General features: G+C 37.8%; 2 protein-coding genes across 3 annotated transcripts in view; one reads left to right on the top strand and one right to left on the bottom strand.

The window, feature by feature from the left end:
- LOC137999969 (guided entry of tail-anchored proteins factor CAMLG-like) overlaps positions 1-12,500 on the bottom strand; it is a 24,212-nt gene that overhangs the window by 5,337 nt on the left and 6,375 nt on the right. The window lies entirely within an intron of this gene.
- Positions 4,658-12,500, top strand: part of LOC137999968 (alpha-1A adrenergic receptor-like) — a 13,615-nt gene continuing 5,772 nt past the window's right edge. Inside the window, exons 1-2 of one of the 2 annotated variants that reach the window (XM_068846019.1) lie at positions 4,728-4,776; positions 9,830-11,672. In XM_068846019.1, coding sequence (XP_068702120.1) covers positions 10,060-11,178 — 1,119 coding nt within the window. In that variant the 5' untranslated portion in view covers positions 4,728-4,776; positions 9,830-10,059 and the 3' untranslated portion in view covers positions 11,179-11,672. Of the gene's footprint in view, positions 4,777-9,829; positions 11,673-12,500 lie in introns of those variants that run through there. The other variant, XR_011123040.1, reaches the window with a different exon arrangement.

The raw sequence follows: 12,500 nt of genomic DNA, 5'->3' as shown, positions 1-12,500 counted from the left end.
TTGTGTCTCTAGTTTGCACGCACGCAATTGAAATAGGAAGGGTTTTTGCCTCTAAAAGCAACTATGTTGTTTGTTTCAATAAAGTTTTCGCTGGAATATTTCCAGTCTTTGTTAATTTTAATATCATGTTTAATTTTCGATCCTAACAAATTTGCATACCTGGGTTGAAACGTGATACGGGAGGATTTTTGTGGTAGTGCTCTGTTCACGAAAATAAACAGGTCTGTTGGAGGCGTGCTTGAGTTTTCAACAAAATGAGCCCAAAAATCAGCAAAAAATTTTTTAATCAGCGTCTTGTTTATATCTGTGCTTTTGTGTGGTTTTTCTTTCACTTCCCCTGAAGAAGGTCCGTGATTGCGACCGAAACGTTGGGAACATTTTTTATTGTAATATATTATCTTTTAAACCACCAGTGTAACCTAGTTTGTATTTTTTCGAATATTTTTTAAATATACTCACCTGGTGACAAACCCAGTTTTAATTTTGAAGAATATTGAACACCTTTTGGCGCAAATGACAAAAAAGTGATAGTTGCACTTTTACAACTCGCTCAATTGGTGGTGATCGGCCAGATTTCTAATGGAACAAAGTTCTCCCACAGAGTTCACAACCTTGCGATTTAAGCCAGATGGATTCACGGATGCTTTCCAAAACAGTGTGAATAAAAAGACTGACTAAATGCTCTTTTTGGAACTATACCGGATGCGGCAAACGTGAGGTTGCAGCTTGTCATGAAAAAAAAAAAAAGCATGAAAATGTTCTTATTCTAACTTGTTGCTCTCGTTTGACAAGTTGATCATATCTGTAAAAACAGCTAAAATCAAACAAGTTTCTTTGATTTTGTCAGTAAACCGCAAATTTCAGCGGCTGCCACTTGGCCCTAAACGCGCTGTTTTAACAGCGCGTTTAGGGCCATGTGAGGTGTCAGAAGTAGTAGTAACAGCAGCAGCAGTGATAGTGGTAGTGGTAGTGGTAGTGGTAGTGGTAGTGGTAGTGGTAGTGGTAGTGGTAGTGGTAGTGGTAGTGGTAGTGGTAGTGGTAGTGGTAGTGGTAGTGGTAGTGGTAGTGGTAGTGGTAGTAGTAGTAGTAGTAGTAGTGTTAGCCGTAGCAGTAGCCGTTGCAGTATATAGCAGCAGCAGCAGACCAGTAGTAGCAGTAGTAGTCAAAGAAATGTATCTATATACATTTGAAGTGCGGGCTATAGACGAAAGCAAGAATTGATTCTCGCGCTTATTTCAGTGGACAATTGAAGCAGTTGTATTTCCTGTAGATGTTGTCCGTCAAATCAGGTTGAATCCGTTTTTACTTATTGTAGCTTACATTGGTGATCATCGTTTTACCTAGGTTGAATATGCACTCTACCTAGTTTAAAGCAGCTATCAACCCCCCAAACAAGCCAAAACCTAGACTCTGTTCTTTGTCTTGTTCTTACGCAATTCAAAAATAGATTCTTGGATTTCATGTTGAAAATATGCTCTGCCTGGATAACTCTCCAAGACGTTATTGGATCTCTTTCTGTGTGCTACATTTCAAGAATTTCTTTTGGTTTCATTTAAGGTTATAAAGAATGATTTACAGCAACAGTATAACACCACAGATATTTATTGCTTCTTTAAGCACAAAGATCCGAAGAATAGGTCCACCCTTACAAGATAGCTAGCGCCCTGCGGCTTGCCACTGTCAATCCTCAAACAAAAGAGAGGCCTCCATCTAATCTACTGGTCCAGTTGGACAAAGAACTAGACAAACGAAAAGAGTCATTCACTCAAGAAAATAATCCCCGATTTTGATTGGACGAGAGCAATACAGTTGTATCACAAATTGTTCCCTGTAGGGTTTCAATTAGCTTCCCATGCATGGTAACAACCACACGCGCACAAGAAAAAGAGGTAAAAATGGCCACTCCTGGCGAAAACTACGACAAAAACAAAAACAAGAGCAGTCAAACCTGGATGAAAGCAGTTTGTAGACAAAGATGCAAAAAAAGAATGGAGAATCCATATAGAAATTGTGTTCAGTGAGTGTGTTGTGAAAAAAGTGAGAAATGAAAAGAAAGAAAATAAAAAAGAGAGAAAATTGCGTGATCTTTCGTACAATTTGCAAACAGTTAATACTCGTGATAACTTAAAAGATCGCATATTGGACTGGCCTTGGGCTCGTTCGAATTTGAGAGCTTTCAAAACTGTCGCAAGTCGTATTTCCTATACAAATGATCGCAAATTTAAAGAGTGGTAATAAAAGGGATCACGATTATCAAGATTCAATTCAACTTAAAAAGTGTGGTAGTTAATTCTGTAAAAAATCAATGGGATCAAACCTGGCATCATGGCGGTCCTGTAAGGGTACAAACTGTTGATTTCTCACACAATTCAAGCAATAAACTGGTCCAATTTTATTCAAAACTGACTTCATCATTCACAAAATCAGGTATCTTCATTAATTTTGTATCAAAGTCACACGATGTGATCACTTGTCATGTTGACCGCGCCCGTGAAGTTTCGACAGAACATTTTTCGATCTCATAAGGCAATGAAGCGACGAGGCCAATCACAGCGAAGCATGCGTAAAACTACCACAAAATAGAACAATAGCGTGTTTAAAGAACAGAAGGCGTTAATTTTACTCTTCTAATCGGTGATGGCATAGTGCTTTATTCTTCGTCTTTATGGACCCATTCCAACAAAGCTTTTTCCTTTTTTTTCAATCTACTGAAAAACCGCATTCAGTAAACAGAATTGACCTACGTCACTATTAAAACTGTAGCACAAAAATTGAACAATTACGTCTGTAATCACTTGTTTAGCCATTCCATTTGGCCATAGGTTTCTGATTAGGCTCGATAACAAATTGACATCATCACATATGTCCGCCATCTTGGATCTACCACCATCAAACTAAAAGGCGATCAAGAAGGGTAAATGGGCAACAAAGGTTTATTTGCAATACGTCCTGTCTTTTTAGTGCTTCCTTTTCAAAATGGCCAAACATACAGTTAACAAGTGCATAAATTCATTTCTTTTATGTAAAGCAATGGTTGAGTTTTTCGGTTTTCTCAAAACAATATGACCTCGCCTTACCCGCTCGCGCTTATGCCGAAAAAGCACACGACCCCAAATTTTGCAATTTTTTTTTGTGAAGTCGCATAATTCTAGCCTAATGATACTGAGAGCTGATTTCTCAAAAGTCTAACGGCCAACAGCCGTTGCGCCCCGTGCCAGCCTTTAACTTACCGTCTATTTATTTCAAATTAATAACCAACATGGACTATCATAAGTTGGCCTGGAATTGCATAGCAGTGATTCTCATTTCTTAGATATAGTTACCGTCTTTTCAGCTTGAGACTGCTGAAGGTCACAAATCATTGTTGTTATTATTATTATTATTATTATTATTATTATTATTATTATTATTATTATTATTATTATTATTATCACTATTATTATTATTATAGACTGAACGATGGATTTTCGTTGTCGTAAAACTTGCTGTGTTTGCGCTAAGTCAGAGAATACAGCACGTAAAACACAATTTTATGAACAGCACTTTCTGAATACTATTGAGCCCTTGGTGTCATTTTACAACAGATGGAAAGGGAATCCTTTCAAATAAAATCTAAATGAACATCAAATTCATTACATTTACGACTGAATAAGCGTGTAAATTAGGATGTTTTAATGAATTGTTGTACATTGGAAAGTTCGTTTCCCACGTGTTAACATAGAATGTGTATTTTTTTCCCTTGAAAATTCGCGGAACTTTACTGTCGAGGATACTCAAGTGTTTGATTCTTTTAGTATCAAGTTTCCAAAATAGAAAACTTGTTATGTTGAACCTTGCACCTGAATTTGTTTGCACGATTCTGTGCCAGCTTCCAGCTGGGTCTCACAAGGAAGCCATTCAAAACGGTTGCCCGGCAACTGAATGTAATCCTAAGGACCTTACATTGACCTTACGTCAATCCGTGCAAACAATGGAGAAAATTAGGGCCTGCAGATTAGAAAGTCGTTATCCAAATAAGTTCTGTATTTCCTCAGTTCAAAAGTGAGAGAGATATTCGCCAAGCAGAATTACAGATATAGTGAACTTTATCAGTTTCATCATTCATTCATTGTTTCATGTTTTCGTTTCTTCCTTTTTTACTCTCAGAGTTTTCAAACTTAAAGAAATGCTAAAATTTTCAAAATGTTAGATTTTTCAGTTTAGGCTAAATACAGGAAACTGGTTTAATTTTTTTTTTCCATTTTGATCAATCATAATTTACATGTTTTAAAATCCATATGGCTATTTGAAAAAAGATTTCCGGGTCAGTCCAGAGTGAAAATTGGTTATCGTTACAGACATTTCCCTCTCGGATTTGCTTTGACAACCACTCAAGTGAACTCGGATGAAGCCCATTGAGACTGAAATCAAGTTACTCTTAGTTCGTCCCCCAAAACATAGAATTATGCACAACTGATGAGCTTACTCGTTTGGGTTGTTGAGGTCATTTCGTGCGAAAAACAGATTCGTCACCAGACGGCTGCAAATACCCATTCATCAGAATAATAAATGAATTTTTTAATTGCATGTTAATGGAATCGTGCATCTACGCCGATGAGACTGAAATTGTACTTAATTTATTTTTTAAATTATTAAAAAAAAAAAACCTTAAGCCTTGGCTTAAGCCTGTTAGTATTTAAGCCAACGACAAAGGAACTCCGGAACCAAACGAGTGGGTAACATGACTGATCTGCAGTAGAAGTCTTGGTTCAAGTTGGAACATATGTGTTGAAAAAGGTAACAATTATGATGCTTTCATTCTGTTTGGAAACCGGAGGAAAATGATATTTTCTGTCGTGATAGTTTACAACATAGTAGTGCATGAAAAATGATAGAACAGATCTTTTCTCATGAAGAAAATACACCACCGACGTGATTCGCATCGAGAGAGAAGAGAATCTTTTACAGTGCAAAAAAGAAATAACAACAGACTTGCGAATTGATTTATTCAGTAAGTGCATGGAGGGTAGTTTTAAAATTACGAAAGGCTAACGACACACAAAAAAAATGTTTTTAAATTCGATGAACCAAAATTCTATTCTCTGATCCAATATTACCTTGCTCTAGCGTAAAACCAAAATAACAGAAAAGGTTATTTGGCGAATCTCTTTTAGTACTGTTGAAATTCATATCACAAAAAGCAGTTGAAAATGTTAAAAATAATAATAAAACAAACTACCCTGTTTGTTTACTTAATAATACCAGAGTAAAGTTTTTAAGTTAGTTATGAATTGCCCGTGGTTCTGCGAGAATAACCGAATCCAAGTTCCTGATAATTTTAAGTTTATCGATCCATTACGCAGAAAACTACTAATTTATTCCAAAGGCAGTGCGATCCATTAAGTTGAATAGTTCATTTAAAAGTGTGATGACTTCTGGACAGTTGTTTTGAATTGAAATCTCATAGAAATGCTTAATTTAATCCGATAAAACAACCACAAAAACCTCAATCTCTTTCTGGAAAACCCTGCTTCTATCTAAGATCTTTTTAGGGCTTGACTTTCTTACTTTTCGAATTTTTCCATGATAACCTATTTGGCACTGACCTGATGAATTATCGATAATGGATTTTTCGCTGTTTTTATGCAAGAGACGTACCGCTTTGGTGCGCGGAAAACCTTTCTTTTTCAAATTTTTTCCACAGCTAGCTCGTTATTTGAGATAATTTTACTCAAGTTATAATCCCTTTCCATTCAGGTTTAATTCAAAGATAATTTTGATTGATTTTTGTCAACAGTAAATCCTACTGCACCATTTTTTTTCGTCGAACCTTCGAGATTTGGCAACTCCAACCACCCCCGAAAAGAAAAAAAAATACTGTTTATCGTCCCCAGAGAAGGCTCCTTTAATATCTGTAGGTAATATCTCATCTTGTTTCCTAGATTCCTTAAAACCAATAGAAACGAAAGAAGGGAGCCAGAGGCTACGGCAACATCTGATATTCCTAGAAACGATTATTTTTGTGAATAGCGATACTTTTCTTCCGATGCCGGAAAGGATCACTCGGCAAATAATATTGTGGTTCGCTTTTGCGAGAGGAAGAGCCCTCAACGCTATAACTTTTGCAAATTCATTAATTAGGTTCACCCGTTTCTTTTATTGTCGGCTTCAACGTCTTTCGCAACTAAACTTCAACGAAAATCATGATGAACGTAAAAAGCCACAGCATCCACCTGATGCAGTGGTCCCTTGGGACAAAGAAACGTGAACAAATCATTTCACGCTATAAATGTTAAATAAAAAAATTAGGAACCGAGTTTTCAGGTCAGTATGGACGCAAATTGCTTCAACCTTCCCCTAAAATGAAAAAAGTTGACAAATAAATGAAAAATAAATCGTTAGCCCCAATTTCAAGTTGACACCGACTTCCATATTGTTTCGCATTTGAGTAAAAGAGAGAACAACTTTATTTATTTCATACACCTTAACTTTTCAATGACAGTGTAAAGTAAATTCCAGATTTCCGGTCAGTAACGAAGCAAATCAATTCAATGTGGCCCTAAATAAAATGCACTACAACCGACCAGCAACGCTATTTGCAATGAACCTTGTGAGGCAAATTGTAAGATGTGCGTGCGCATCTCATATAGTCTGCCCCGTCAGAATTTTTGAGCCAGTGAATTTATTAAAGTTATTATGTCGAACGGAGAACGCAAAAGAGAGAGGAATTTCCCAGGGCATGTAGAGCAGAGAACCAACAAACCCGACCCATATACGGTGTGGAGTTTGGGAGAGGATCTTGGGTCGTGAGTTCTCTCACAATCTTTCACAATCAATCAAAATCGTTATTTGCATGGCTAGGCCGAGATCTAGCGACGTAATAGACTACTTCGACGATACGGCGGTTATTTTGATTTCTATTGTTTACAAAGATATTATGGGATGCTCAGGGGGGCAAAATTAATGTATTTGCCCCCTGGGCATCCCTTTAGAACAATATAATTCAAAATGGCCACCGTATCGTCGAAGTAGTCTATTAGGGACACATTCAGGCCAGCCACAACACCGGCAACCCCGTGCCCTGCTCTTGTCGAATAGTGTATGGGATGTTTAACGTCCCACGGAGTCTATAAAGGGTTGTGTTATAGTCCTTATCCGAGACGACTGCTCATTTCTTGAAAGTCTAACCATTTTCGGATGTAATAACAAAGGCAGCTTTTTCTCCTGATTCATTTAAAGACCCCGAGTGATGATCCGGCCGGAGTAGGCAAGAACAGCAATTACCTTCTACTTAAATATCGATTTAGATTTCCTGGCACATTATGTGACATAGTTTGGTGGGCATGCATACCTCAATTCTTTAGATACGAAATATTTTTCCCCTTAAATGATTCTCCGGTTGAATGGAAGGCCAAATCAAGCTGTTTCGAATGAAATGTTTCCTGGAAGTAAAGGTAAATATAATCATTTTTTTCCAAAAAAACGCAGCTTGCAGTGTTTGGAAGAACAAAATAAAGCGGCGAACTCATCGAAAGAGGTTCTACCGAACGTTGAAAAACAGAATCGATACTCTCTCCAGAGCCTTACATGGCACACCCCAACTGTTACTGTGAAAATTTTGTTCCCTTCACATTCAGCTAAGAGACATTATCCATAGTTTTCAAAATATACGCAACGAACCGACACTTCATAAATCAACTGCAAAGGTGTAGAAACAACTTACACAGTACACAGTTAATTCTGTTTCTTGTTCATTCCATAACAGAGGTGTGAAAAGTAAAATAATTTCTGCTTTTCACATATTCAGCTCACAATGTCAACAGACACTTTCTCCGTAACTTGTCAAAAATGAAAACAAACCCAGCATTTGCTTACGTCCTTAACAGATGTGTTGAAACAATTTTTATGTGTTAAATAAAATTATCGCTTGGGTGTGAAGATGCTTATCTCTTCACCTAGCACCTAGTCGGGTAAAGACTTGAAAAAATGAAGTGGTACAATTGATTTCTAGTGTTTTCGAAAGGGCAACAACACTGCATGAAGTGCCAAAAAAATAATAATAAAAGACGAATCATAAATTGAATGCTTTGGTGGGACACAGGGGATTAGCCAGCCGGATTTTGCTTCTTCTAATAGCGCCTGAAAAAGGATTATTCCTCACATTTTCAACCTATGTACACTTTCCTTGATTTAATTTTATCTAGAGTATTCATTCCGTAACAGAAGTGCGGAAATTAAAATATTTTCGGTTTTTCACATATTCAGCTAACAATGACAACAGACGGCACTTTCTCCGCGTAACTTGTCTAACACAAACCCAACATTTGTTTAAGCCCTTAACAGCGGTGTTGAAACAATTTTTATGTGTTAAATAATAAAATTATGGGTTGGGTGCAAGGATGTTTATCGCTTCGCCTGGCATCTTGTCGGGTAAAAACGTGAAAAAGTGGGGTGGAATACAATTGATTTCGTGCGTTTTCGAAAGAGCAACAACATTGAAAGGGCAAAAAGAAATTATTAAAAATGGCCGGATCATGAATTGAATGCTTTTGTGGGACACATCGGATTAGCCACTTTTTTTTTTTCGAGAGCAAATTACTTCGTTTAACAGCGCCTGAAAAATATATTGATTCACTTCTATCTATAGCTTATGTCCCTTTTCATTACTGTTTTTTCAAATGTTTTTTATCGATCTCTAATTTTCAAAATACTGACATACTACAACGCCATTTAAGGCTAAACATAAACATCACAAAAATTAAATCTGGGTTTAATTTTCCTGGAGGCGTTATCAATTTTTACTTTTGAAATCTTAAATTTACGAAGTCAATACATGACCCTTTTACGGCATTGCTTACCGAAACAACCTTTTTCACGAAAAAAAGAAGAAAATAAAGCAACTTTCCATCGTGCAAATTGCAAGTGCCAAACAATTCTAGAAAAAGGATGTCCGCGGATAAATTGAGAAAAAAAACGAAGGTTGAAATTCTTCCCTTTCGACCAATTGAGTGTTTACATTATAATAAATTGCAAAGTCAATGATCTAAACGACATTATTTTGCCGAAACGTGTGTTTATAACGAGGACAGTTACGTGAGTGCGGAATAATTATCAGGTAATCAACTTAGCTTAAAAACAGAACGAATGCAATAAAACCCATATATCGACTTCTGCCCCAGTATTTTATCACATAAAAAACAGGATGCCATGTCACGGAAGTAGCAGTTTTTGACAATTCTGTTATCCACCATTTTTATTAAATTCGTAGCCGAGAGTTGCCTTTTCTGGGGCAGGTGTGTTTCTTACTTTTAATAACAGCAAATACTATTGCTTTCTTGCTAATGTAGGAAAAGAACAAAAACAAAAAAAAAATTGGGAGAAAGCTGCTTGTCGAAAATATTACTGAATTTGATTGAAACCTGAAGAAAATGTCACAATGAAAGTGGTTAACGTTGTTCTTTGCCTCCTTGAATTCTTACTTTTGACTCTGTTTTCTTTGACACACTACTGTTTTCACGTTGTGAGCGGTCGCCAACAGCAGGGCGGCCGCTTTTTATTTACATAGAACTAGGAAGCAAAAGAGTGTTTTCTAAGGAAGTGATTTTCAAAAGTGGAAACAAAATTTTCATTTAGAATGCAAATTTAATAAATGTGGAAACTTAAAGGCTACTGGACATACGCGCGGAACGATTGTGTTTTCTCTAACGGGGATAAACATTTACCTATATTTTTCGTTGTCTTCTTAAAGACGACCTTCTTAAAGACCACCACTTCCTTTTTGAGCTGAAAGAAAATCAACCCAAAAAATGATGGAAATTTACTTCATTAGCTTTCTTCTGTAAAATTTCAGACACTAATGGAGCACCGCGAACAAACAAAGAAATGGTCAGCTCTGTAGATGGTAACTTTTGAACAGCTGTGCAGCACTGCAGAACTTTATGAAGGAGCTCTTCTGACGCACCGCGCAAATCAAATGAAAAATCACAAATTTGGACCTTTCAACGCCGAGTTTCGAAAACTACTCATTTAAAAAACGGCTGACCTCAACTGTGCAACTGTCAACAGACCGTAAGAAGAGCTATGGAGAACAACTCAGCCAATGCGTCAAGCGATGATCTGATAGTGAACGGGTCAGATGGCACGGTTATATTTGTCATACTCGTCCTGGTGCTCATAGTTGCAACGGTCATCGGTAACGGCTTCGTCTTTATAGCGGTTTACACCTTCCGCGACTTAAGGACGGTGACAAACTATTTCGTTCTGTCACTTGCTTCGGCGGATTTAGCTGTGGCCCTCTTGGCAATGCCAGTTTGGCTCATAAGTTCTCTTGTCCCCCTCGAGAACGAAGATGAAAAGTTTATCCTGGACTTGGGTACCAAATGGATCGATCCATTCTGCTGCACTGCCTCCATCATCAACGCTACTCTGGTGTCCATCGACCGGTACTACGCGATCAGCAGGCCGTTGCACTACAAAACGGTGGTCACGCCTCGTCGCGCCAGACGTTCCATAGCTCTCGTCTGGGGATTCTCCGTGGTCATCGCTTTGATTACCTTCCTGCAATACCACGAAAACTTCGATGTTATCCACGGTTATGTGATCTTTTTATTTGTGACACTCTTTTGCCTGCCACTGGGTATCATGTCCTTTGCATACATTTCAATCTACAGGGCCGCAGTTCACCAGTTGTCCAAGATGCGTTCCACTCGTCCTGGCACTTGTCCGGCGGGAGCAACGGGTAATGAGCAAAGAAAGAGATATTATTACACGTTTGAAAGGCGAAAACGTTTCTTCAGGGAGCTCAAGATTACTAAAATGCTTGCAATCATTGTGAGTCTGTTCATCATCTGCTGGAGTCCTTTTCTTGTTGTTACCCTTATCGAGGCATTCACATTTCACGAAATTCCAATGGTTATTGAAGGAATCATTGTTTTCCTTCCTTACGTGCTTTCATGTGCAAATCCATGGATTTACACTGGAATGAACAGAGATTTCCGCGTAGCTTTTAAGAAGCTTATCTGCAACCCAGGACAAATGTGTCGATGCCTGCAGCGAAAAAAAGCCCGTAAAACTCGGCTGTCTAAGCCATTACCTTCAATTACGGTCGACGAAACTTTCATCTCCAACGGATCACGAAATTCTCAAACAAGGATATCAGCACGTGGAAGTGAAATAGTTGTTCACATCACAAGTGTGTAGTTTTGGTCCATCAAGAAAAGTTAAACGAAGAAATAACAATGAAACCTCTTTTTTCAATTCTCAACTCTTCAAATTGGCTGTTGATTAAAAGAAAAAACCTTATTTCGATGCTGGAGGGCGCCGTATAAAATGGATTGATGTTGCAGCAGACGCACTTCACGGCTATTGTATCCATTTATGTGCCATCTCGCCCATGAATTAACGTAGTTTCTTTAAAAATAAAAGAAAAAAAGACGTGTGGGAAATGATAACCGACGAATTTATCGTCTCAAAGAAAACAAAATTGCAGTAACAAGTTTTTCAATTAAGGCATTATGTTGCGCTCATAATAATCATCAGCATCAACCTCGTTGCCAGAATGGCATCATCATCATTGTTATCAGTATCGTCATCATCATTATCATCAGCATCGGCATTAGCTTCAGTCTCGTTGACGAACTTACGAACCAATTTTTCCGAATATACAACTTTCTATACGCGTGATTTAACATACAATGGGCAGACCAACGCTCCAACCTTCTTTCGCGATCGACTGTTATGTGGGTTCCTTCATGACACAATGTCTTCATGACAGAGGGAAAAAGGAAGAGATTACACAATTCGTATTTTACCCAATGTTGCGGGTCTCAACACATAGGGTGAAGAAAATTAGAATACTGAGGGTTTACCCCGGCGACAAAGACGGGTCACTGTCGTTTTATACTCAAAATATGAAACCGAGATATTGCTGAAGGTGATGATAGCCAAGAGATAAAAAACCACATCCATAATGCCGAAAAATGGCTATAAAATCGGAATTGCAAAAGATATTTAAGTGCACAGCTGACCGCTGTACCAACAAACACGTTGATACAGTGGAGAGAAAAGAACAAATAAGTTCACTATACGGCCCCGGCAGTGACAAACAAAGAATGGCAAATCTTCCAATTTCGTGAGAAAACCGTCTCCACCGTCACATAAAAAGTGATGAAAGGAATGAAAATGTTTAAAGACCTTCTATTTAACTCGAAGAAATTTAGTAATCATCCGCTTGTCCGAAATTACAGCTGGATGAAACTGTATATTAAAAAAATTATTGCACCTCCCTACGAGAACATTCAAGTTCGGAAGCTACGTTGGTACATAAAGCCAATATTTGAGACAGTATATATGTACAAAAGTACATAGATGAGTACAATTTCATAAAATCAATAAGATGAAAAAAGGCTTTGACATTTTCATCGCTTTAGTGAAAACTTCCAGACTCTGTAGATTACGGCTCGCATTGATGCCATTCCAAAAAGCTTGTCTTTTAATTTTTGCGAATCGAGCTTCTCGTGCCA

Source organism: Montipora foliosa, chromosome 4 (genome assembly GCF_036669935.1).
Source record: "Montipora foliosa isolate CH-2021 chromosome 4, ASM3666993v2, whole genome shotgun sequence".
In the NCBI taxonomy this organism is placed as follows: Eukaryota; Metazoa; Cnidaria; class Anthozoa; order Scleractinia; family Acroporidae; genus Montipora; species Montipora foliosa.
The sequence above is the reverse complement of the archived record's forward strand: the minus strand, read 5'-3'. Positions and strand labels throughout refer to the sequence as shown.